At 52.2% G+C, this 27,050-nt stretch overlaps 1 protein-coding gene across 1 annotated transcript; it reads right to left on the bottom strand.

Annotated features, from left to right (window-relative positions):
- Positions 1-1,540: 1,540 nt before the first annotated feature.
- On the bottom strand, positions 1,541-21,693 carry ZMYM3 (zinc finger MYM-type containing 3; the record flags this gene model as incomplete). Its single annotated transcript, XM_079541968.1, has 24 exons — positions 1,541-1,739; positions 2,117-2,234; positions 2,324-2,578; positions 3,497-3,611; positions 4,039-4,190; positions 4,311-4,479; positions 4,875-4,978; positions 5,784-5,930; positions 6,469-6,643; positions 6,815-6,930; positions 7,552-7,720; positions 8,246-8,304; positions 12,021-12,186; positions 12,610-12,782; positions 13,364-13,514; positions 13,836-13,922; positions 15,946-16,061; positions 16,626-16,776; positions 17,341-17,553; positions 17,979-18,156; positions 18,541-18,829; positions 19,621-19,690; positions 20,095-20,135; positions 20,808-21,693. 24 exons carry the CDS (start codon positions 21,691-21,693, stop codon positions 1,541-1,543), a joined length of 4,299 nt encoding a protein of 1,432 aa, XP_079398094.1.
- Between the last annotated feature and the right edge of the window lie 5,357 nt (positions 21,694-27,050).

The raw sequence follows: 27,050 nt of genomic DNA on the forward strand, positions 1-27,050 counted from the left end.
CAAAGGCTGGGGAAGGGCCACCACCATTGCTGGGCTGTAGTCCTGTGGGTGGGGAGCAGGCAGGACAGGCAGCACAGCAAGGGAGGGATGGAGAGGAGATGCATGGTGGCAGCTCTCCTTCCCCAGGGCCGTGATCTGGCTGCAGGGACATGCTGAGCTGGGATCGCCCACTGCTGAGGGGACAAGGGCCCTTCTGCCCAACAGAGCCACGCAGCACATTTGGGAGAGGCCAAGCCCAGGGAAGGGAGGATCCCAGCCCCACAGGCAAGCTCCCTGTTCGGGGCTGCGGCTGAGCAAGGGGCTGCATGCCAGTGCCCACCCCTTGCTTGGGGAAAGCAGGGGCAGCCAGCAATTTTCTGCAACTTTATTTGAAATGAATGGTTTCCAGAGACACAGGGTTAGTCCTAACGCCCTGTTATCACTACAACAAGACTGGTGAGTGGCTCACTCTCCACATGGACACAGAGAACAGAGGGCCCCAGGCCAAGGCCCAGAACAATATATACAGGCTCAACAAACAGTGCTGAGACCCATGTACAGCTCAGGAAAACCAACCAGAACACAAGGAGGGGCAGGAGGCAGCAGGGAACAGCACAGCAGGAGCCCAGCCCGCTCTGGGCAGGGCACTAGGGCCCTGCAACTTTGGGAGGGAGGAGAGGCCAAGCAGATCCCCTCACTTCTGCCAGAGGCTGCCTGAGCCTGGAGCAGAGCAGAGGGACCCACTACTGCCACCAGCACCCCAGCCAGCTTGCAATGCTGGTGGCACCTCGCCCTGCGTAGGGGGCTACACCAGGAATGGGGACAGTGGGGAGGGAAGGGCAGCACTGGCACAGACCCGTGTCAGTCAGTTTTCTGCCGACTCAGAAAACATTGACAAAATTGAGGGAGACGACCCAGCTGGGCCTCTGACCCCACGTTCCAGCACCAACTTCATCTGCTCCCAACAGCCAGCCCTGGCCAACCCCCAACCCTGGAAACAACTCTTCCCCTATGCAAACAGCTCACACTCTGCCGGTGGTCCTTCCCTGCTGCCCTGAAAACACTGCCCCACTGCAGCAGAGCTACCGTTCCTGCCGTGCCACATGCAGCTTCTGTGAGCTGATGCCAAGGGAAGGGGGGAATTTAAAAGCCTCAGAGCCTGCTGGTCCCAGGCAGCACTCTGCCGTATTGTGCGGTTCCTGCCTCAGGGCAGAGGGAGAAGGGGTTAGTGTCAGAGCTTGGGGTAGGGGCTGCAGCCCTGGGGAGCGGGAGGATGGGGAAGAAAAGGGGCCACCACCCTGGTGGCTTTGCCACCTCTGTGCTGCAGGGGCTGGCCCCAAGGAAGATGGCCCACCTGGCACGGGACAGGGCTGAGCGCAGGCGCCACGTAGGTAAGAAAGGCCTGTTACGAGCAGGATGAGATGTCTCGAGTCCAGTAACAATGTGGGGACAGCATTGCCGCAGTCCCGGCCCCACGCTGTGCTGCACGGCCCCCAAAACAGGAGTCACGGAGATGAGGTGTCCAAGGCTGGAGCAGAACGAGCCCAGCAGCACCCTGTGCTTAGTCAATATCATCCTCCACGCTGCTGAGCCGGCTGTGCTCCTCGTAGATCTCCCTCACCACCAGGATGCGGTTCAGCATGCTTTCCAGCATGCTCCTGTCCATGGGGATGACTGAATACCAAAGCGGGGACTCGGCGATGCACGACCTCTCAGGCTGCAGGTAGAAGATGTCGTTGCGGTTCCGCATGCTCTCAGGACTGTAAGGAGAAAGGAAAGTGAGACCCAGGACATCAACAGCAGGGACTCAGAAAGCCTGGCTCGCCCTCTCGATTATCAAGGAGGGCTCAAGTGTCTCATCTTCTGGGCTAGACAAGGCCATGCACTGTAGTCCTCACTCCAAAGCAAGCTCCCTAACCAATGCGCCACACACCCCTCCATGTCTTTCAAGAAATAAGGAATGAAAGCAGACAGAGAGAAGTGTTCTCTCCATCACAGTCTACGGCAGTGCAGACCCTGGTCAAGGCTTAACGCTGATGGAAAAACGTGCAGAGAGCAGCAGCTAGTCCACTGGGTCTCCCTGAAACTGAGAGGTGGCCCCAAAACAACACAAGCCTCTGATCCAGAAAAGCCTCACCATTTAGAGAGGTAAAACTCGTAGAACTTGACGGGGCATCGAAGCGGGTTCATCTTGTTCTCCCGCTGCTCCAACATTGGCATCTCCTCCTCACGCTTCCTCTTTCCAGTGCTACCATCTGCAAAGGCGGGATAGGGGTAGGATCACAGCTGGGACACGACGGAGAAGGCAGGGAGAGGGACAAAGAGATGTTCTGTCAGACCCTACCTCGGCCTTTCTTCTGCTTGGCAGGAGCGCAGTAGCGGATGCTCACCATCTTCGTGACGCCACGGGCTGTGGTGCACTTGCGAGACTGCCGTACTACGTTGGTGAAGGAGAGCTGCATGTGCTCCTCCGCCGTCTGCAGCCCAAAGAACTTAGTGTTGAAGAACATAAGGGTGTTAAGGAGCACAAAGGGTGAGTAAACGCCCAGCTGCTTGCACTCCCAGAGGTGCTCCTCCTCGACACGTGAGAAGACTGTGTCTGCAATACAGAGGAAGAACCAGGTCAACACCCACAGTGGCCTCGTGTTCTTTCAGGAGGGAACTAGAACAATGTGCCTGCCAGCAGTGGCTGGGAGCCAGCCCCACGCATCTGAAGAACGTGGGCCTGGAGCAATCCCTTCCCCTCCAAGTTCAACTCGGTGCTGACACTTCACAATGCCCGCCTTCCCATGAGGTTCCTCCTCCGGAGCCATTGGTGGACCCTAACCCTGCCCATTCCACAGCACAGGCAAATCTCAGCCCAGAATCCCAATAAATCCTAACAGCTCATCCCTACAGATGGCCACGAAGTGGGCTCCAGGTCAGTGCTCCACCTCACTACGTGAGATAATAGAAAAGCCAGCCCCTCTCCAGACACACAGGTCTGGAGCCAAAGGCTTCTGCCTGGAACAGCCATCATGCAGAAGAGAGGCTACAGCAACTACCTGTTTATTGCAGGGAAGGAAGCCCAGATTGTGGCATCACGGAAAGCCTCTGCAAAGCTCTGCTCACAAGGTGTTATGACAGCAACCATGGCCAACGTTCATAACAGTATGCAGGGCTTTCCAACAGAGTGGGAAGGGAAGGACAAACCTGCTGGTTTGGTATCCTCTTTCCCAAAGGGTTCGGACACCACTGAAATTCACTATTGTAAAGGTTAGAACTGCTCGAAGAAACAAATGAGCCACACTCTGCTCCCAGCCAGCCTGATTCTGGGAAACAAAGTTGCTGAGGCATAAACCAGATTGGCTCTGCTGTCAGTATGGGTCAGGATGACCCTAAAACGCAGTGGAACAGCACTGCCTGTGCCAAGAAAGAAGACTGAGGCTGGAGGAATGCAAACAGACTGGAGGATCCAAGGCAAAAAGCATAAATGGGTTATGTGTGTGGTAAGTCAAGGTAATATGGAGACACGTACTGTTTGGTAAGACTGTGGGTTGCCAGCCACTCAGGGACTTGTTCAGCTCCTGCACGAAGGTCAGGTAGTAAAGGTCTGTAAATATATTCACCATACGATTGTTCTCAAGCAGGTACTAGAAAGAACAGAACACACAGTCAAGAGAGACAGTGGTACCTGGTGCAAAGCCTTCCCATAAAGGCCAGGACACACACAGAGCCCAGGACTGCACAGGCAGAGTTGCAGAGCAGATGCTTAGCTATAAGCATCTACTCCTGAAAACTGTGAGAAACTGCACGACATCACAAAGCAGAGTTGATGAATGAGAAGGGACTGAGACTGAATTTGGAGACTTCACTCAGCCTTCCTCTAGGATGTGCTCCTTGGGTGCAAGGACAGGGAATGCCTGTCAGCTCCCACTGGGCTCGGGGACGAAGACCGAACCAGGTAGGTTGCTGTCATAGGTCTCCAGAAGGCAAAATAAAGGGTAAGAAAACCCCCTCACCAGATGTGACCCCCAGGTCTGGCTGCGAAGGAAGGGAGGACAAGCAGCCTTCCCTCACCTGCTGGATGCCAAGGCAAAGGTAATAGATGCTGTCTGGTTCGTAGCGCTCTCCATTGGGCCGCGTTATTTCCTTGACAAACTGAGCCAGGCCATAGTTGAGTTCAGCTGCTGTGCAGGCCAGGATGTCTTCTTTGATCCTAATGGGCTTGGCTGTGGAAACAAACACCGCAGCCTCAGACAATATCCTGCAAGGCGAGAAGCACCTCGAGGGGCTGGGATCAGCTGCTGGGAGGTGCCTGCCACTCCGCCCCACACAGACAGGACACTTACGACCAAAGCGCAGCTCCTCTCCCTTGCTGGTCTCTCCCCCTGCATATTTGGCTTGCACCCAGGACTTCCAGGCATTCACACCATAGGAGTAGTTCAGTGCTGTGCAGCTGGGCTGACTGCTCATTGAGTCCCGGGAACAGCTTTCAGAGAGCACCAGGCGCTTCTGCCCCTGCAGAGAGGTGTACTGTGAGATGAGGCATGTACCTGGGACAGATGCAAGATTCCCAGCTGCTCCTCAGACCTGCTGGCAGCTAGTTCCCTCCCAGTGTGCCTGTGCCAATGCCAGCAGGCATCCTTCTGCTGACAGCCAAGCTAACAAGATCCATTAGTTATGAGGACCACAGGCAGGGAAGAGGCCAGCTCTCACACGGCATGTTGCATTCAGGGCTGCTCCATAGTAACAGGAACATATTTCCATTCAGAGAGTGGCCCACAGGCCAGGTATGCTCTGAAGGGAGGGAGTACAGCCTCCCCAGCACACCTCACCTCAGACTGTGTCCCAGATGGCAACTCCCACTTCAAATCCACAAGGCTTTGAGCAGGCAGCACCCACTAACAGCTCACCTTTCGGACAGCACGAGGCAGCTCTTGCTCTGTGGACACATCTTCGGGGCCCACCAGCCCACAGTCAAAGAGGAAATCTACACTGGGGTTGATGTATAGAGGATCTGAAAGGAAACACAGGAATAAGAGATCAGCTGAGACACCTCATCCTGTCCCCAGCAGAGAAAACAGGCAGGCGTCTAAGGCAAGTTGCCGTTCTGGTCTGGTTCTTACAGCCAGCTGTAGAGGGAACATGCAGCCTAAAACCCTGTGCCCACCACTTCTGCCTGGCACAAACATTTAGCCACAGCCCAACAAAGGAAACACTATCACCTGCCAGACTTGCGAAATTTCTCAGGCTAACCAGAACCAAACATCTGGAATATCTTTCATGCCTTCATTCCAGGCCAGCAGTGGTGACAGTCTGGCACAAGTACCCCAATTCTCTGTCTTCTGCTGCTACTATACTGCCTCAGCACTGCTGAGCATGTCCACCCCTTCTTCCCAACCTTCTGCCCTCTGACAAACACACACAGCAATTCTGCCATTTCCCAAAATGTCATGCACTGTCCAGGCCTCTCTTGGGCTTCGCTGGATCGTCTGCAATCATTATCTGTAAGCACACTATCACCTTTGCCCTACACTTGGTGCTGTTAGAATCAGCTTCTCATTCTCCCTTTCCTGCAGACCTACATCCTCAGGAGGTCAGTTAGTCAGAAAACACAGACTTGTTCAAAAGTGGTGGTCTCACCCCTGCTGCGAGCAGTCATCTGCAAGACCCTCAGCTCCTGGCCTCAAGCAGGGTCAGTCAGAGGGCATGGGGAGGTAAGTTCACACAGGTCTTAATGCTGCTGGCAAAGGTGGGCTGAGGGCAGCAGGACCCTGCTGCAGCATGAGCAGCCCCACATGCCTGCTTCACCTAGCTCTTACTCTTAGGGAAGTCAGCCTCCAGGTCCTGGCCTGGCTCATCGAGGACGTTTGCCATCTTGACAGCCATAGCCAACACATCGTCCCTTGCCGGTCCAAACAGATCACAGTCCTCCAGGAGACCCTCTGCGCTCTGGTTACTCACCAGGTCTGCAATGCAAAAGCAGACGAGAAACATAACTTTCAAAAAACTGTTTTGTCTCATGATAACTGGAAAATGAAGTCAGGCTCCCTAGGGCACAGTCCTGTGCTCACATCAGCACCACAACAACTGCGCCGCCCAGCTCTCCCTGCACAGCAAGAAACTAGACCTCCGTCCTCACCCAGACACAGCCCCAGTCACTGGGGCTTGAGGAATGCAGTCCCCAGCTAAAAAGATCTGTGAGGTCAGGACTGTTAGCCTTCTGGCTGGGGAGCTACTTTAGGTAAGAGCCTGAACAGCCTTGTGAATAAATCAGTGAACGTGTGCCAAGAGTGGCAACCCCAGAGCAGACAGCGGCAGGCACTGCTCCTTGCTGCAGTTCTCCCCTCCTGGTACTTCCTCAGCAGCAGCTGAGGGCTTGCTCCACTCTGCTCCTTCTCAAAGGCTTTGGAGGAGCTGCAATCCGGGCAGATGTTCCGGTTTCAGGAGCAGGTAAACCTTGGCAATGCCAGCCATCAGGTCAGCCCGAGCCACGGCAGAACCTACCGCACAGGTCCGAGGAGGCTTTGTCCAGTTCCTCAGCCTCTGCAATCATCTCTGCCATGGCCAGGATGTCAGCCTCTAGAGGATTGGAGGGGATCTTCACCTTCAGCTCCTCAATTGTCTCCACAATCTTATCCGCGCTCTCCAGTGTGGTGGGTAGAAACATTGGCACAGGCACCTGTTGACAGCAGCACACCAGGCAGAGATCAGATGTGCTGTGCTCACACAGGGTTCCGGTTCAGCCAACTGCTGGGTAAGCAGAGGCAGCAGAAGAGGACAGAGAAGCAGGAAAACTACAGCAAGGCAGGACTGAGACAGAGAACACAAGCAGGTGAAGTGTGTCGCTTACCGGGACAGGCATGGAGAAAGGCACAGGTACTTTCTGGCAGTACATATGCATAGGCACAGGCACGAAGATCGGGACTGGGATTGGCAACACAATCACCTGGGGCTTCCAGTCAGCCTCTGACAAGAGCAAAAGTACATCAGTGACCTTGCGCCCAGCAGCTCCTCCACCCAGCCTAGCTATGCACAGCCATGCCCACACAGCCAACCACACAGCACCACGGCCCCTCCAGCCATCAGCATCTGACTTACAGGCAGAGCTGAAGCAGCAGCAGCAAGCCAGTTAGTTCTGCAGGAGAAACTTGCCTCAGCAAGTGGTGCAAGCCCTGCTCTTATTTGGTCCTACTGAGAGATCTAATTACTTTGTATATGCTAGAGGCATACATGCACGCAATGACACAGTGCGTTCACAGAGCATTCACAGTGGAACCTGCTGGACAGACAGCTCCTCAGGCAAGCTGAAGATCTCTGGAAGAAAAGGAGCTGCCTCACATACTGTAAGAGAGGTGGATTCAAGCTGCAGTGCTCCTTTTGTTGCTCATGGAAATGGACTCCCAACCTCCATCCAAGGCTGTGCATGCCTCGCACACCCCTGACACTCCCTCAGCATGATGCCAAACGTTCAGCAGTTCTATAGAGTGTTTCAAGCTGGATTCATATCCAGTCTGGAGTAGAGACAGGCAATGTTCCTTTCCAAAATGCCCCTTTAATCCTGCAGTTAGTTGTGTCTTACTGTCCTACCTGTCTGACATCCTTTGGACTTCATTTCTACTTTGCAGGAAACACCCCGGTTCTGCATCAGTGGTTTGCACATGGCAGCTTTGTTCTTCCGAGGGGTGGCTGGAACTGGAGGGGGTGGGGGAGGCGGCGCGGCTGGAGACATGTGGGCTGAGGAGGTCTTGGATGACAACTGAGGAAATGCAGAAAGCAGGAGGTTGGTGTCCACTGAAAGCAGCACTGCCTCTTTTCAACCACTGGTACAGCCTCCTGGAGCCTGGCAGCCCACAGCACGCATGGACATGTTCCCAGAGTTACATCTGGCCAATGGGCTGCCAAGCTGGCGGCTGCAGGGAACAAACCCACATGGGATCTCTACAGTCAGCAGGAAGTTTGGCACTGGTGAGCAGCAGGGAGTGCAGTGGGACAGTGGCTATGCCCAAGCACAGGTGAGCACTGTGCAAAGTGGAGCCAGCACACAGCGACAGACTGCCCTGGTGTCCATGCTTCATTCCCGGGCAACGGTCACCCATCCCCCTCTCAGGAGATGTGCTGATGTTGCCCTGCTCAGAAGCTCATATCAGCTCCCACTGCCCAGGCCACTACCATTAAAACACAGTGGTAACAGGAGAATTAGATCTCCACAGACAATTGCAGACCTGAGTGAGGGCAGCCCCCTCGTCCTATCTAGCAAATTCCTATGTCCAGCAGGCCTTACCGTGTTAGTCTCTGCCTTCTGATGGGAAGAAGCGGGTGGTTTTGTTTCTGAAGACTGACCTGTAAGAGAAAGCGATGCCTCTTAGTTCAAGAGCTCCTCAGCTAACAGGTCCCACTGCTGGGACTGGAGGTGGCAGCAGCCACAGGCCAGAGGGCAGTGACAGGCTCCCCAGAAACTGCTCCTGGCCACTCCAGGAACAGTCAGTCATTCCAAAAATCTCTTGCCCTAGCACCTTAGAAAATGCTGCAACTCCACAATCAAGTCATTGCCGTGTCAATCTGTGTTCCCTTGTGGTCCACCCCATCCCCATCACAGCAGGTCAGGAGAAATCCCAGCCCCTTGTAGAGAGAGGATGCCAGGGCTCTATTCCCAGCTCTGCCTACCGGCTTGCTGTACCGAGCCATGGCCCCTCCCTGTGCCTCCATCTCCCTGCTACAGTACCTTGGCAAAGTGCTTCGAGATCCCTGGGAAGAAGGTGACAGAGCTAATAGCAGTTACAAGGTATCCCAGAAAGTACAGAAACGGCTTTGCCCAGCATTAGAGATGCAAAAGAGCAGGGATTGCCAGCAGATAAGAGGCGTCCCTGGCAGACACTACTCTCAGATGGTGACAGTATCATCCTTGCTAAGATGATAATTCCAGCTCACCTGCTTTGCAGAGCACCTACACCCATCTCAAAGGCTGCTGAGCTAAAAGAGCACCTTCATCCAAGCCTCCCGTGAACCCTGGTTACCTGTGTGGCTGAGAAAAAGAGCTGCCTTCTACAGCACTGACCCACCATGGGCCGCGTGTGAAGGAGGCACCTGCAAGGAAAGCAGCAGGTCAGAGCACCCACACGGAGCAGCAGCTCCACTTGCACCTCCTACAGATGGGCCCCCAGGCAAGATCCAGACTCCCCAAGGACCAACACACAGGTATTTGCAGCTGTGCAGCTCCCAAGAATCCCAGGAGCTTTGCTCTTCAGCAAACAGAGGTGCAGCAAAGCCCGTTTGGTGACTGCCACAGAGGGCACAGCTAAGTTCCCATCCAAGGAAGCTCTCCAGCCTACAGCGAGGCATTCGGCCACGGGATGTGCAACCATCTCAGTGGGTCCAAGAGTTCCCCATGACCCTCCCAAAGTGAATGGGCAGCAAGTTTAGGTGGGAAACATGGATGGCTTGGATGGAGAAAGACAAGCTGCGGAGTAGAGCAAAAGCAGAGTCTTTGCTATAACACAATCAAAGCAAAGGTCAATGTCCCACAGGACGAAGATTTAGCTCTATGGGAAACAAGAAAACCCTCCCACCACAAAGCTCCACACGCTGCACGTCCAGGCTCTCAAGAAAGCTGAGGCTTGGTCTTCACTCTCAGAACAGCAGCAAGGAGCTGCCATGGATAAACTGCACCAGGCATGACTTCCTCTGCAGCTAGACGACCCTACACAGAACCAGTTTCCTTTGGAAGCCTCTGGGCACAGTTCTGTGGCAGGAGCTCCTCAATCACTTGTTCCACACACACTGTTCTGAGCAAAGGAGTGGCCACTCTTTTTGTTAGTAAGCTCCCTGAGGATCACCAGGCAGACAGAACTGCTGGAATTAATGGTTTTAGGCAAAAAAAGCAAGCGGTCAGCAGCAATGCCCAAGATGGGCCTAAAATCCAAGCAGTCCCTTGCAAGCTTGCAACACTGCTGCCAGGTGCACAGAAGACCCTGGCTGGACCAAGCAGAAGCTGTTCCTCACCAGCACTGACAAGCTGCTCCTTCTGAAACACCCTGCCCAGCCTGCTGGGCTGGAAAGCTCTGTGTAAGCACATAGCAGCTCTGGCTCCAGCACCAGTGCCTTCCAGTGCAAACTGACCAGTACACCGCAGTCCCAGGACAAAGCTGTCCATACCTTTCCCACAGCTGGCAGAGGACAGGCATACAAGAACGTAGAAGACTCAGTGCCACCAGCAGCACTTGCACTTTGGCTTTTACCAAGCCTGGAGATTGTGCTCAGCCGAGCACTCAGTGCTACCAAAGGGCATTTCCTTGCTTGCCCTGCGTCCTCTGCCTCACAGGCGCACAGAAAGGCAGTACGGGGAAGGGCAATGCACCAAGTGCTCAACAGCAAAGTTCCTGGGGGCCTCTAGAGACGTGATGGAGGGTGGTGGTCAGGTCCTGGCAATTGGTGGAGGTAGAGAGGGTACTCAAGAGTCTTGTGGTCCATGTCTCCAAGAGGCAAGGGCCAAATGGCATGAACTAGATGCTTCCCTTGGCAGGCAGTGGCTTGCTTGCTGTGCCTGTGTTCCCACAGCAGTGTTACTGATGCCTCACAGGTAAGATGCCTTGAAAGCAGGGGACAAATCAAACAGCAAGGCTAAGGCTGTAAAATCACGCGGTGAGCTACAAGAGATGGTAAGCTCAATGCCTCCTCCTCCACCGGGGCAGCAGGACAGTGCCCCATCAAGCAGTCTTTCTCTGGACACCCCAGTGCCAGCTGAAACCATCAGTTTTTTGTCCAGGTCACCTCAGTTGTTGCCACTTGAGCTGTCACCTCACACGGTGCTTTACAGAGCGTGGCTCCTGGAAGACAGGTTGGGACTCCCCTGGCTGGAGGAACTGTCTGCTCCTGGCAGAGCAGCTCTGCTTTGCTCTCGAAGCAGTTCTGACATCCAGGGTTTCCCCCATCTTGCGATTTGCCAACTGCTGTCAGAAGAGAGGCCTCAAGAAGAACCTGAAGATGGAGAATGAGGTCTCTCAAGGGAAGGTCCTCCTCTTGGTTTCCCCTCCTCAGTGCACCCTAGTCAGGGTTTTACACCTCGTGAAATCCCAAGGGACTGCAAAGCCCTGAGCCTGCAATACTGGTATCAGTTGAAGCCTGATGAACTGAAGGAAGTCACATCACAAACTGCAGGCATTCTGTTAACTAGATCAAACAGATTACCTAGAAGATCGTGGCCTCTGAAAGACCAAGCAGAATGAAACTACACGAGTGTCCAAGGGCCATGCGATGTCTTGTCACTGTCACTACGAGCACCTTCCATCCTGAGGGACCCCAAAGCACTTTGCAATCTTCTGTGAGCAATTGGCTCAAGTTAACGATAGGAAATGAGGCAACAGGCAGTGAAAATCTCCTCTCCAGCTGGAACTCCACGGATGCAGAATGGGGTTATCCGGGACAGGGATTGGCAATTCCCCAAAGCTGCAGCAACCTTTAGGTAGGACTCCAATCTAACTTCACAAGACAGAGTGCCTCCAGCGGCTCTGCGCTCCCTCAAGATCGGTCTAGGTTCAGCTCTGGCTGAGGAGAGCCCACCTACAGCATCACCAGCACCACTTCCTGCAGCACCCTGTGTTTTCCTTGAATGCTTCCCATCCAAGCACTGACCTGGCCCAATCCTGATTAGCTTATGAGATCTGAGAAGGTCACAGCTCGGAGGTGGTGTGGGGCTGCAGGTGGATTATCATGCCAAGCCACGCTGTCCCCTAACCCTGCATATCGAGCTCTCCGCTGGCAACATGAGGATGGAATCGCCCATTAAATCCCTGAGTATCCTCGCTAAGAGTGTGAGCTACAGGCAGCACGCTGGCACCGGCTCCTCCCGTCTGGGCCCTGTGTGTCATAGAACCATAGACGTTAGAGATGGAGAAGCCCCATTAGGTCCCACTCCGTCCTTTCCCCCCCAAGGGCCAGTGCAGGATTGTTCCCTAGCGTCTCATCCAGTCCCAGGCAGGAAGCTTCCACCCCTTGCTGTTCAGTCTTCCCTGTGTCTCTCAGACTGAGCTATGCAGGTCCCCTCCCTCCCTCCTACTCACTGTTCAGCAGGCTCTCGGGCCCCTTCTGCGTGTCCAGGTTGGGCTGGTTCTGTTGATTGTAAAATCGCAGCAGACACTGCTGGTTGCAGAAGTGTTTGATTTGCCCTCGCCAGTGGATGGTTTCCAGCAGCTTCCCCTGACGCTTGCAGGCATGGCACCGAGCTGCCTAAAGCCCGCATCAGCAGGAGAGAAACAACGAGTAACTAACCACACCCCCTCCGAGTGCAACACAACTCTCCAGTGAAAGGTGCACATGGCAAGGTGCTGTGAGCTTCCCCACAGCAGTGCCCTGCCAGTGCCAGCCGGGGTCTCCAGCGGTGCGAACTTCTCACTGCAGCACTAGCCGCGGATCCAGCACTGTGAGCTTCCTCAGTGCAGTGCTCTGGCAGGATCAGCTGGGGACTCCAGCTACGTGAGCTTCCCCGTAGCAGTGTCCCGTCATTGCCAGGCAGGACTCCAGCAGTGCCAGGTTCTCCGCAGCAGTGCCAGCCAGACTCCAGCAGTGCGAGCTTCCTCAGTGCAATGCCCACTTATCTGGGTGCCGTGCCCACCACAGCACTTAGCACAAGCTGCCAGTGCCAATACTGACCTTGAAGTACCAGAGCAAGTATTTGCTTTTGCAGTCTTCACTACAGAAGTCCCAGGTGCTGCCCTCCAGCTGCTCGGTGACCGCCCGCTGGCAGGTCTGAGAACAGTAGGTGCAGGTGATGCAGCACAGGCCCAGGTTCTTGGTGAAATCCTGTTTGTAAAGAAGCACACACCCTGCGGAGAAACAATAGGAGTGAAACCTTCCCAGGATGAACTGGGGGCCTCCCTGACCCAAACATGACCAGAATCCAGGTCTGCGGAGACAACAGAGCACACGCAACACACTGTAGGGAACAATCCAGCACTGGCCCCTGGGGCTGGGATAAGATGGGACCTCATGGGGACTTGCCATCTCTCACCTCCATGCTTCTAGGAAGAGTCTGACTCCAACCTCCTGTGTGCAGGAACCCAGCAGGCAGGGCAAGGCCAGGTCAGGCCAGCCCAGACGCAAGAGCGTAGAAGTGCATGATGACAGGAGGAGCGGAGCTGCCACCTGCTGTCTCCCCAGCCCCCAGAGAGAGAAAAGCTGTGAGAAAGCCCTCCCCAAGGACACAATGAACGGTAAAGATCTTGCCCTAGGGCCTGGCTGGACAGCAAGCCATCCCCACTGACAGTCCTCCCTTCACTGCATGGTGAGGCTCTCGCCCCAGGGCCTGGCTAGACAGTCTCCCCTCTGTTCCACTCCATGCTCTCTTCTCCTCCCCCAGCAAGGGCTGGCATGGGGGATCTGCCTCTCCCGTGCCTTCCCCAAGTACCTTCGCTGCAGAAGTTCTTCTCCACCCCGGAGAAGCGGATCTTCTCATGCAGCAGCTTCTCCTGCTTGCAGTGCTCACACTGAGACACTACCCCACGTAGCCGCTTGAAGTCCTCACAGCAATCCTTGCAGCAGAACTGATACATCTTGTCCTGCCAAAAAGACCACCACCAGGTCAAGCTGGCTGGCAGGAGGTCCCCACGCTTCCCAGGGAAGCAAGACTACGGGTCTGAGACAAGTCCCCAGCTCCCCTGGCAGGGTTTTTGGCAGAGGAGGTCTCCTCCCACCCTTCTGACGTGCTGCTGAACAGCAGCAGAGCAGCATTCAGGCGCATCTCCAGGCACGTCTCTATAGCCAAGGCATTCAGAGCAATGGCTCAGAAAGGACTCTCCTTGGAGCAGGGAGAGGAAGAGTTCTGTGGTCCTTGCAGGGGTTGACCTCAGCCTCCACATCCCCCTGGGAAAAGTCCTCACCTGCCAGTCTAGGATCTCCGGCTTCCCAGTGAAAAGGTTGTGGCAGTAATGGCAGTTCAGGTGGATCCCACCTTCCGGGCTGGTGTGCTGTAGAAGACAAAGACACCTCATGGAGAGAGGGGCACGCAGAGGGCAGCAAGCACCCGCTCTGCACTGCCACCAGTCGTCCCGCCTGCTCCGCTGACCACCGCAGTCCATCTGCCCCTGCTCAGACCTGCGCTGGCTGCCACTGCCAGTGACTCACAGTCAGTCCATCAGATCACATCTCAAGCTCCTGGAGAACAGATTCTTCAGTAACTCCACTTTGCTTCCAATGTACTGGGTCCAGTTCTCCAGAGGGCATTTTCAGGCTCCCACCCTTCTGCACTGGAGCACATTCAGAGATGGTGGCTCTGCTACCTCTTCTGAGACTTTCTCTAAAAGACCTTGAAGCCTGGTTTCTGTTTTCAGGGTAATGTAACTTCCGAATTCAAGCAGCCATTCTCATCCCACATTCCTCTGCTAGATTAAAGGGCCATTTAATACTTGGTGTCTTGTCCACAGGGATATCTTCATTAATAAAGTCATCTTCAGGTTTTCATTCTGATGATCTCAGATAAGGTGCTCTGTCAGTGCCATTTTTTTTTTTTGAGGTTCTGTGCAATTTTGCAGCTTTTCTTCAGCATACTTGCTATTTTTCTTCAACATTAATAACAACTGGGCATTGGATGAATGTCCTTCCTACCTGTGCAGTATTCTAGGTAGATCTTTTGCTTCCTAGGCCCCTAACTTCTTGCTTCCTGCTCTTCTGCCTGTTTTTACAATAACCGAATCCTTCTTCTCGTAGCTGTAAACTGAGGCACTCGTGCTTAATGGCCAATCTGATGCAATCAAGAGGTTTTTTTCTAAATCCTTACTTTCCAGGATTCACATCCCAGCATTACCTGAGTAAGGCTGATCTTGCACTGAACTGTAAGTACACATTAGGAGGATCCAACCTTGCCAAGGAATTCAACTGCTTTGCTGTGTATGACTGCCTTGGCTTCAGCATCACTTAACACTTCACCAGTTTTTGTTTCATCTGCAAAATTTTAGTACGCTTACTTTGACTTTATTTCCAGATGACTGATGAAGATGTTTGACTCCTTGGGCTTAATACTGATCCCTGAGAAGCCATCTTGAAGCACTCCTTTCAATGCTTTTTCTTTACCAAGTGTGTTCTGAGATCTGTCAGTAAGCTGGATCCCGATCCAGGTTATGCACGGCTTTAATGCCATGTTACAATGCTGACTTTACATGGCAATAACTCCTACATTTTACGAAGTCTACAGCTGTAAAGAGACGTCAGCTACCCTCCAGCCACACAGCACGTGATCTTAGCAAACTATTACACCATGATAAAAAAAAAAGAATAGAAAAAGAAAACAGTAACAAACAGACAAACAGACACTGCAACTGCCAGAAAATAACTTTCCTTCTCTAGATTCTCTAAGTTTTCCCAGTTGCCCAAGGCACATCCTGGCCTAAGTTTCCCAGGTCTTCCTGGCTGTTTCTTTGTTTTTTGACAACTGTACAAAATGAACATTCTTCCAGTTGCCTTTGAATGCTATGAACATTTAATGTATACCCAAACTCAACACCAGAAAACTCAACATCATCAGTCAAGCCTTTGAGGACAATTAGAGTTGAGGTATCCAAGTCTGCTGGATGTAAATTTCAGACAACATGACCTAGAAGACTTCTGTTTCTTGGTGATCCCTGGCTCAGAGAGCAGCTCTGCCTCTTTCCATTCTAGCAGGTGCCCACGGTGCTTTGCTAGCTTACTTGCAGCACACCTGTAAGGCCGCTATGTTCCAAACTACTCATGCAATGCAGCTCTGTGCTGTACTCCTACGTGGCATAACCTGATAGACTGGAGAGAATTACAGCCAGTCTTATTCCAAATGAAGTGAGGGGAAGGCGGGGCCAAGACCAAGGAATTAAGCAACTGCAGTCATCGGAATGCCTGTGCTCCAGTAGAGATTTTCTTACAGACACTCCCTGAGGAGCCTGAAGAAGCTGCAGCCTCTGCTACGTGTGAAAAGAGGCAGGAGCTCTAGGGCCCAGCCCAGCATGAAGGATTTTTCAGTACCTGGAATTTGGTCCAGCAGCTGGGGCTGCAGAATTGGTAGACAACCCGGTCTGTCTTGTTGTAATAGCAGGGTTCAGATAAACTCTTTCTGCAGAAGCTGCAGGGTCTAGGGGGACCTGATGAAACAGACAGGAATTGGTGAGGGCAGCAGCACAGGACACGGGTCTAGACTCTGAGGATGGCATGCAATCTACTCACTCATCCTCAGTCAAGTTATTACAAAAAACGAAGGGACAAGAACACCAGGAAACTAAGAGCACCAGATTCTGCTAGGACAGAAATGTTAAACATGGATGGAAAGCAGACTGGTTCAAATAAGTGATACTGGCTATATGGAAATTTGGACAAAACAGCTTGCACTACTTGCATCAGTCATCAGAGACCATACCCACTCCTGAACACAGTGGTAATCTACGTAATGGGGAGGACAATGACAGCACAGTGCGGTACTACAACTGCCTCCTGCACCCTTAGGAACAGCAACAGACACTACCCCTCAGCACCACGATGGCTACACGTTGCAATGAGTACCTCTCTCTCCACATCTCTTTCATTTATCACCCTGGACTCCTCCCCAGACACCTTCCCACATTCTTTCCAGTCTTATCCACAAGCAATAACAAGTACAAAGAAAGGAGTTGAATAGAGAGGTGACGAAATCACTGTATGAGGGTCCTTACCAACCAAGCCTGACTGCTTCACTTTGTGGGAGGTAGTGCAGCAAATGGAGCAGAACAGTCCCATCTTGCCACTGCGATCCACATTGGGCAGCATGTCAAAGTTTTTGCACAGTGTCTTGCACCACATGCAAGGGTAGACTCGGGTGTTCTTCTGCAAACACAGAGCAGAACAGAGCTGTCAGGGAACCTTACACAGAACACCAGGTCCTATCCTCATACTCCATCCCACCACTGCATCCACCACAGAGCAGCTCTCCTGCAGGAAAGACCTGATGTGAGGAGCAAGGCTAGCAATCTGTAGGTTCAGGTTGTAGTCAAAAAACCTGCCTTTGGCACCCCTTCTTCTCACTTCAAGGGTACTCTGGAAGGAATACAAGACTTGGAAGTCCCATCAGGGCAGTTGAGTGAAGTTTACTCTGGCTACAGATACAACTAAGCATGCTAGCTGCATCTACCTGTGGAACTGCCCTGTCCAGCTGTGTCTGAGTGTTCAACCTGTGCTTGGGTCCAAGATGGACCCCAACCAGTATAACTAAGTTCTGTTTCAAAGTTTCTTCACAGCAGACTCTTAAGATATTTTGTCAACAATAGAAGGCCAAGGAGGTTCAAGCTGCCTGCTACTGCATAAAACGTTCTGTGCCAAACCGAAGAAAGGAGCTGAGTGCCCAAAGAGGAGCCCCCCTTCCCGCAACCCCCAGCAGCTGACTCCACACACCTTCTTGTAACTATTGAGACAGCTAGAGTTGCAGAAGCGCTTTTGCTGGCCTTCATGGAAGAGGTACTCCACGGGCATGCCCTTATTGTATATATAAAGTCCACAGTAGTCACAACAGTTGGTTTTCAGCCCCTTGGTGGCTCGGAACTTGGTGAAGCAGGCGTCGCTGCAAATGCGGTGAACTACATTCCCATTGCTGACCTCATGCTGGACCTGCAGAAACAATATTGCTGTCACTCTCACAGAACACCGTGGGCCTCTCTCCCACACAGGCACCCTGCTATCAAAACCCCTGGGAGAATGGGCTGTCACGCTAAAACTGTGACAAGTGCCACACTGGGAGCTGCTGGGGACTCAGGCTGGCCTCCAGCCAAAAGCCAGCAGAGCAACTGGGAGAGCGGAGTGGCAGAAAGCAACGATCTGCAGGGTGGGAGAAGCAGAAGCCTTATTTCTGGGAATAAGAGCTGCCTCACAGTAAGAAGGAAAAGTGTGGGAGGGAGTCCAAGGCAGCTCTGGAGCTAAGGCTTCACACCATAGGAGAACCCAGCAAACGCGCAGTGATGGTACCACGTAGGGCCGAGGGCTGGAGGTCACAATAACCAGATCCAGGACAAGAGAAAGACAAGAGATTTGCTTACCTCACCAGGTTTATGGCAGACACTGCAACGGATGGTGTCTGAGGGGTCTGCAAACTGAGGTGCTGGTCTCTGTTGCTGGGCCTCATAGAGGGAGAGGCAGACGGAGGTGCAGAACTCGTGGAAAGAGCCACCTGAACCAATCTGGGCAACCACAGAATCCCTGGTATTCCAGATCTCTCTGGGGATCAAAAGGAGACTTGTTAGCACAAGAACACACCAGTCCTGCCACTAAGCAAACTGCAGTGAGGGAAATTTCTGTTATCCCAAGGGAATTGTTCCACATGAGCCTCTGTCCCAGCCCAGAGGGGTGGTGCCTGAAACATGCAAGAGTTTGTTTTGAGAGCAGACAGGGATAAGGGGAATTAAGCCAAGCAGGGAGAGACAGTAAGTAACATAAAGGGAGTGGAGGGAGGAGGGAATGCATGAAGAAGAACACGGGGTGACAGCTGGCAGAGGAAGAGTGACACGGGTGACAAAGGAAACACGGGAGTCACAGAGCCGTGGGGAAAACGCGCGGGGTGACAAGCGCAGAATCACTGAGGAGAGGGGAACGATCACACACTTTTTACAGAAGGTGCAAATCTTCTTGCCGTGCGGTCTCCTCGAGAAGGTGGTGAGACAGGAGCTGGAGCAAAAGAGCTGGGGCAGTCCTTTCCGCTGGTAGGCGGTCTGGCCCTTCTGCAGCGGGGTCCGGCAGTTGGCACACGTCATCTTAGCGACGGAACGGGCAGCTCTCTGAGCCGTCTGAGCGCGCAGCGACATGCGAGTCGAGCGGCGGGTGCGGAAAGGAACGAAATCCTCATCGTTGGGATCATCCACCATGGCATCGGAATCCTCGTCAGAGACCGGAACTGCACAACAGCGAAGAGATTCTCCATTAGGAACTAAAAGTTGTGTCCTTAGAGGGATGCTGGGGCTGTCTGGGGGCATCTTTCTGCAGTTCGTTTAAATGCTTTGTACCTCCCTAAGCAGAATGATAAAGAGACCCTGAAAAGATACTCTGCTGGAATTGGAGATGAGCTGAAAGGTCCTTAAGCAAATTGGTCTTAAGTTCCTCTCTAGGAAAAGTTATAAGGTGGAACAGATGCCTGAAGTGTAAACATGACAACAAAAACCCTATAAGAACCGGTAAACATTGGAGGGAACAAGCTGATCACCAGCCACCTCTCCAGCACAGACAGACAATGACTGACCAACAGTAAAATGTAAGAAAACATCAGTGCAACACTCGACATAACGGAGGACAGAGATTTCCCGCATTTCTACAGGTAAGCCCCCAAAGTGCAACCTTCCTTCAGACAGCTTGATGGCACAGAGGCAGAGGAAGAAAGGTTCTGGCTGAGGAAATGGAAGATGCATTTCCTGGAAACATCCCTGGCGTTTCATCCTATCATTAGTTGGTGCTTATTGTCTATAAACCACTACAAAAATACTGCAACTCTCCCCTCCCCTACCCTGAGAAAGGCAAGTATCCTGAAATGGAAACTCTAGAGGTGAAGGGACCTGCACTATGTAACAGGAACATCTAAATGAAAGCCCCGAGGTCCTTACTCCCTGCTCACAACACAAACTGCCTGCTTGCACTGGGTCCAGGTCCTGCTCTAGGGCTGAACAAGGGTGATGGCTGATGCTGATTACTCACTGCTCTCAGCAGAGTTCACAGTTTCAGGCCTGGTGCTTTCTGATCTTCTGGCTCGTTCACTTCTTTTCTCCTAGAAGAGATTCAGGACATTTTTAGACTAACCATTTGCTAGGACAACAATGGATAAATATCCCAGATCACTGTGCAGTTTCAATTTCTGAACTTTAAATTCCCACTAACTAGGCTGAAAAAGGGCAAAACTCCATAGATATCTGACAAGAGTTGGCCACGTGGGGGAGAGAGGGGAAAGCAGCCTTATGGGAATGGTGTTCCATCTGGAGGTGGCAGGGACAGACACACTGAAGCCACATGTACAGCACTGTGGCAGTACTCAGGGATCACTCCATCACTGCAGACATACAAACTCCCTCCCACAGGGCTGATGAGACAGTCAGTGTCTCTCAATGAGTCTGGCAACAGTCAGCCACCTTCAGTTGTTCCCACAGCATACGTACTTGACTGTATTCTCCTCACCTTCTCAGTTTGGGGCACACTTCCCTTCCGAGACAGGCCTTCTGCAACAGAAGCACAGGAGAAACTTTAATCTGATATCTTGCTTTTGTCCAACAGAAGAGAACTGATGTTGTTCAGATGCAGCCCTCCTCTGGGTCAGTCTGCATATATAGCCTCAGACAGAGCCAGCTATTCTGGGGGGGTTCAGACACAGGAAAGCTCCTAAACCCACCACTTGCAGGTATAGATAAATACATGTGGTCTGGCAGAAGTCCTTACAGGAGAGACCTTCCTGCATGCGGGAAAGGCTGGGCAGCTGCCTCCAACTGCATGACTGTGGGGACTGAACACATCCTGAGGATGGCCAGCTTGGACAGTGGGACTTCACCTACCGGAAATCCTCATCTCCAAAAAAGACCCCAAGGACGAGGAGAAAGATGTGCAGCAGCAGCTTTATCAGAGAAGCTACTAGCTAACACAAGCACTAAAAATCAAAGTTAAAGCTAGGAAAACCAGAGTGAGAGCTTGTGCACACCAAAAGAACAGCTTCCAGAACATTAATCCAGATCAGTGAGACACTTTTCCCATATTTAGTCCGTCAGTAACATCACTGATTTCCAAGGTAAAGGAAGACAGAAAAGCTGGAGCTCAGAGCACTCTCCAACTTCAGAGGAGCGCAGTCCAGCAGCCTTCTGAGCAAGAGGAAGCCAAGTCCTGCAGAAACAACAACCTACCTGCTGGTAACGCAGCTTCCTCTGCCCTCGGTCCAGTGCTTTCTCTCAGTGAGTTGCTCCCATCGTCATTCCATTCCTCTGCTTTCTTTTCCTGTGCGGGCTCAGAGGGCAGAGCTGCCATACTGCTGTCTGGGCTCAGCTCCACCTCTGCGTCCCCCGGCAGTCCTTCCCTCTGCACAGGTGAGCTTTTCCTCGGTGCCTTCAACCTCGTCTTTTTTGGCTGCTTAAGGCTGAGTTGTGGAGGGTTTCCCGGCGGACTCGAGGGTTGTGCTGTGGTTTCTTCTGTGGCTGGGGCACTGCTGAGGTCTCCAGAGTCAGGAGCAGGCTGTGGCGGTGATTCGGGGCCGCTTTCATCAGACAGTGCAGGAATAGCAGCAGCACCATCTTCCTTCAGGTCCCCAGATTTAGTTTTTGGCGCATCTTCCCCTTCTTTCTGTGTTTCTGGAACGAGGGCTTCTTTAGAGATGGCAGAGGAGTCCCCCATCCCACCCTCCCCATCCAGGGAAGGCTGTGCCTTACACAGCTCATCCAGATCCTCTGATTTATTCAGCTCCACCGAGCCAGCAGTTCCATCCAAGTCATCTAACACATCAGGTTTCTCCAGGACGTCCAACACAGTACTGGGTTTATCTAGACTGAGGTCATTTGATTTGTGTTGCTCAGACAGGCTGTCTCCTTCCTCCTGAAGGCCTGAGTCCCCATCTGCAGTCATTTGCTTGGACTGATCCCAGTCTGGGGGCCGAAGAACTGAAGCTTCCTGGGTAGAAGCCGTCTGGGAGCCCAGGAGATCCTCCCCAAACTCCATGTCAGCAGGAAGATCACCAATAAGTGGTTTGTCAGGCAGAGACAGGGGGTCCAGAGACCCCGAAATTTCACTAGAATCCATTTAGATGATGACAACTGGAAACGAGAGAGAGATTTGCAAGTTAATGAAAACCAATCTAACGGCGCATGAGCTGCCTGCTCTTCTGAACGTTGCTGGAGTAAACCAAGGCCTGGCAGGATTGCCTGCAATACCCAGGACACCAGCAAATCAATCACAGCTCTTGTGAGGTTACAAAACTCTGAAGCCAAAAAGCAGCAGCAAGACACAGCAGTTCAGCAAAGCCAGTCTTTCAGAACTCTCTCTACCATCCGCATCCCTCGGCACGGCGTGGCAAAAACAGCCTTGCTTATGATGAAGGACACAGTGGGATACCAGAAATTACTTGGAGCTCCAGTTCAGGAGGTTTCTCACAGCCGTTCTGTGGCGCATAACAACCCGATCCCTGCCTTCTGCTGTGTTTCACCAGACTCAAACCATGTGGCCTCTCCTTTCTCCTCATCTCTTAGCTCTTTACCTATCTTCCCAAATATCTTTTCTCTTGAAACAGAGGCAGAAATAACTTCTCTGTATCTCTGTAGTCTGAGTCTTGAACAAGACAGAGAGTGGCAAGACACAGGAATTTTGTCAGAGGACAGACCTAAACGATGTCCTAACTAAACTGCAGCTATGATGCAGCCCCATAACTGTGTGGGTGAACGCTCAGACAGGGAACAGCGAGAAAAGACTAAGCCAGAGCTGGGGGAAATTTTGGACGGTGGCAGAAAGTGGGAAAGCCCACGACGTTAAAAGCAGCCGTAAGAGGGAGAACGCAGTGAAGTAGGCATGAGCATGCAATGCAGTCAGGAAGAAGGAGCAGTGTGGCTGTGCACGGCATCCATGCAGGGAGGTGCGATGCTCGCCGCTACCAGCAGACGGCCAAAGCCACAGCCCAGCTCTGAAGCCAGCAGCACCGCCAGGCACAGAGGCCAAGAAAGGTGAGGCAAGAAAGCATTTACATTCATATCAGCTAATGATGCACTCTGTCTCCACGAAAAGATAAAAGCTGAAGAAGAAAAGGGAGCTGGATTCTGCAAGGGGCGATGCAGAGCATGAACCGATGGAGCATCATGTCCCCAAAACAGGCTGAACTCCACACCGTGGGGAAGGAAGGCAGTGTGATCAGAAGATATGGCAGCAGCCTATCCCCGTACCAGGATCATTCTAATCCTAAATTTGGCACTGTTTTGAGCTCTCAAGCAGAAAATTCTGTGTTGCTGCTCGTTTGGGCTTACTGTGAGCACGGTCCGTCTATACCATTAAAGAAGGAAGGATGAAATAATCTCAGTGGTGATGGCTGATCGGTTCTTCATATCCTTCCCCCTGAAAGGATCACCGAGGCTCCCTCACAGATGGTTGGCTCAGAAGAAAATAGGAAATATTTGGATAGAGAACACACCCGACTTCCGAATCTCATTTAAGCAGGGCTCGGGGAATTGTATTCTACAGGTCATTATCTCTTTGTTTTATCTAAAAAACACAGCGACGTTTTCTGCTTCAGCAACAGACAAGCACAGAAGTTGTCATCTTCAGCATCTCAGCAAATTTCATCACTAAGGACTGATTATTCCATTCGTTTCCTCCAGCTACACGGGAGACAAAGCCTCCAGAACGAGCCAATCCCACAGCAATGCAGAACATAACGTGTGCTTTAAGGTGGATGACAGGGAGAAGAACAAAGCAAAATAGAAGCAGAGACATTTGAAAGGGAGGCCGTGAGGATTTGAAGCTGGTGAGAATCCTCTCCAGATCAACGTGTTTTCTGCTGTTCCTGATAGAAACAGTGCTTCCTTCTGGAAGCCGTCCCCTGCTTCCCCAGACAGACAGCAGACCTTACAGCAATACAGCAGGAAGGTCGAGCCACCCAAATGAACAAAGAAAGTTGATGCAGTGAACATCACTGAGGTGATGCTCCGACCATATGGAGAGACCCTGGGAAAAATTCTGGAGCATAAGGAATCAGAGGACAGTGCAACAGCCTGTGAAAACCGACCAACTTGCAGTGCTAGCCACGCGCTCTTCAAATAGACTGACAGCACGTGGTTCCAACAGCGTAAGCCTCAGCACTGCCTTCAGGCTCTGGGCCTATTCAAACACCTCGTTTCTATTGCCACAAGAACAGATACCTGGGGAGAGAGCGTAAGAAACAGAACAGGACCATCAGCTGCTGAAGAACTGCTTGGATTGAGCTGCACTGAGAACATCTCCGGACAAATCCTCGTGGGTTTGCTTTGAAGCAGTTCCTGCTCTGCGCCTCCAAAAGCTCCCGTTGCAGTTCGTTCTGCAATCTGCCATTTTGTTCTAAAAAGAAGTTGCTGTGCTGCAGCAGAAATCCATGACAAGGAGATACGGAAGCAGAGAGGTGCTGACTTTTGCTATTTGTTTATAATAATCTGGAAAAGCTGAGGAGGTCTGCGTGGCGATGGACCCAAAACGATGCTGGAAGTAGTTTGGGTGGGAAAGGAGGAATGTCTCTGCCCATCACTGCAATCCTGTCTCCCTGACAGCACTCTTCACGGTGACTTTTAGCTGCCAGCTGCTCAGGATCAAGAAGGCAGCCCATAGGACAGGAGAGAAGGATGCTTTCCAGCCTTGTCAGCTGCTCTGAAGCTGAACCGTACCTGAGAAAATGAGAGCTGCTGAGCTGCAGCAAGGTAAGAAACACTGCTTTATTTGCCCCAGGCTTTCCAATTCATCCAGACTTTCTGCTGAGCTTCACAGCGAGTCATGCTGCCAACTGAACGTGAACTTCACCTCCTGGTAAGGTCTCTTCTCACTACCTCCAACAGACGAATAACAGCTTATTGTTTCTGGCAGATGCTGAAATGATCTGCCACATTTCTACTTCCTTTTTCATTCCGTCTGCCTGAAATCCTCCTGCTTTCCAGCCACATACCTGGCAACAAGGGAAGCACACTGGAGCACGACTCTGCTAAAAAGAAGAGACTGCTGCAATCCTGCTCAGCTGCAGAGGGTGCAGCCGCCCCACTGAATATTTGGATCTCCTCACTTGGGACTCGGTACCATCCTCTCCAGAACAGTCAGCAAGTGTAACTCCTGGGAGCAGTAAGCTGAGGGTGAAGCCCTCAGCACAACAGCACAGTGCTTCTCAGGCAGCACCCAGAGCTTCCAGAGAGGCCATGGGATTCCACCAACACACGACTGGCACGGGGTGCAGCTCAGAACATCAAACCCAACCGTGTGTAAGAGCAGACCTGCCCTGGCTTTCCACCAAAGAGGGCACAAGGGTCTTCTCTTGGACCAGGAAGCTCCATGGGGACAGCCAGGAACACCTGGCGACCTGCTTATTAAAAACAGTACGAGAGACATCGCTGGTGCTGTAACAGCACAGATCTCCCACATCTGAGTGTCTTTATTCAGCTGACTGTTAGCAGGGGAACACGTGGCCTACCTGGAAAAAACGAGGAGCCACCATCAAGTATTTAATTAAAATCAGAAAGTGAGAAAAAACGAAGAAAGATGTCGTTATTCCCTCACAGCGCAGCGAATGCCTGCAAACCTCTGCTGCATGCAGAAGGGCGCAGCTGCCTTGCAACTGCCTGCCTCCAGCACAGGGGCAGCGGCCGCAGGCTGCACATCCCACCCTGCTGTCACCAACCACACGTTCACAGCACGGTCCTGGGCAGCACGTCTTCATTAAGCATTGCACCTTGAATGACAGATAGGGTAAAAGCTCACTTCATCACAGCCGTTTATCTGAGTTTATCCAGGCGGTTTATAGGCCTCCAGATTGAAGCGCTGCAAACATTTATTACAGATTGGCTAACTCATTTTAAAGCAAATTAATTTATAAAGAATCGCCAGGGAACCACGTGTGCTGCTACAGACAGGCTTCAGTCCAGTGAAAATTCTCCAGAAAGGAACAGAATGTCATTATTCAAAGCACACACCACCATTGGTGCCATCCAAACCCGCTGCCACACAGCACTACGTTAAGCCATCACCAGCTCCTTGAAGACAGATGCTGGAAGAGCTGGGATGTTCTCACCTTCCAGTGGTAAACCTACTTCATTATGGAAAGAAATGGGGAGATGTGACACACCTGCAAATGATAATTAAAGGAAAAAAAGGTCCTGAGCAAAGGAGCCTTCAGAATGACAAATGCACAAGAAGACTCCAAGGGCTGGAAGTCAAAGCTGGACAACCCCCACGACACCAATGATGGCTGTCCAACAGCCATGGGGGCAAAGGCCAAAGCCAGACTTTTCTCCATCAGGAGCACCAGTTTAGGGTGCAGGCCTTGGGCTTATAGGGCTGGAGCAACTCTCCTACAAAGAAAGGTTGAAGAAACTGAGCTTGTTTAGCCTGGAGGAGAGAAGGCTGTGGGGAGACCTCATGGTGGCCCTCCAGTACTTGAAGAGAGCGTATAAACAGGAGGGGAAATGGCTGTTTGTGAGGGTGGATGGTGATGGGACAAGGGGAATGGTTTCAAAGTGAGACAGGGGAGGTTTAGGTTGGATATGAGGAGGAAGTTTTTCACACAGGGTGGTGAGGCACTGGCACAGGTTGCCCAAGGAGGCTGTGGATGCCCCATCCCTGCAGGCATTCAAGGCCAGGCTGGATGTGGCTCTGGGCAGCCTGGGCTGCTGGTTGGCGACCTGCACACAGCAGGGGTTGGAACCAAACGGTCATCGTGGTCCTTTTCAACCCAGGCCATTCTATGATCCTGTGACAGCAGTCATCCACAGCAGCAACAGGGCCCAAACCTTCCAACACAGAGCAGGGGATGCTGTAGAACACCAGGGGTTCCCTGCCAGTTCCTCAAAGGCAGGACCAGCCAGACTAGATTTTGACCTTGTGTTCCCCAAATGACATCTTAGCTTCAAGCAGGAGAAACGTAAGTTTCCAAATTCTTGCAGAATTGTCTGGAATTACACTGACCAGAAGACTTCTTACAGCACTTCAAAGGCACTTGCCTACGTTCCACACACACCATCATCATCTGCTATTAATCCAGCACTTCTGTAACAGCACTAACCCCCATGACAACAAAAACAAGCACACTTATCCATCAGGAATGCCATCCTGGTGGCGGTTTGAAGCTGCTCGGATGCTCTCAGATCTTTTCCTGAGACCAGCATCCTCCAGGCTGTAAGTGTCAAGGCCCTGCAGCAGAGAAACGAGCAACAAGTCTACGTGCAGTCCAACATAACTTTCTTTGTTTGGCTGTGTTAAAACAGAGGCCTTAGCAGTTGACACCTGGCGTCTGGAGAGCAATTCAGCTTCAAGAACCAACTCCACTCAGAGATCAGGTCAGAGAGCAAAACTCCTGCTACTTGTACTGCTCTGTGTCTGCAGAATGAACAAGCAGCGCTGCTTCCAAGGCTCACCGCCTGCCACGTGACAGCATCTGCCAAATC

Source organism: Tetrao urogallus (assembly GCF_951394365.1).
Source record: "Tetrao urogallus genome assembly, chromosome: 13".
NCBI lineage: Eukaryota > Metazoa > Chordata > Aves > Galliformes > Phasianidae > Tetrao > Tetrao urogallus.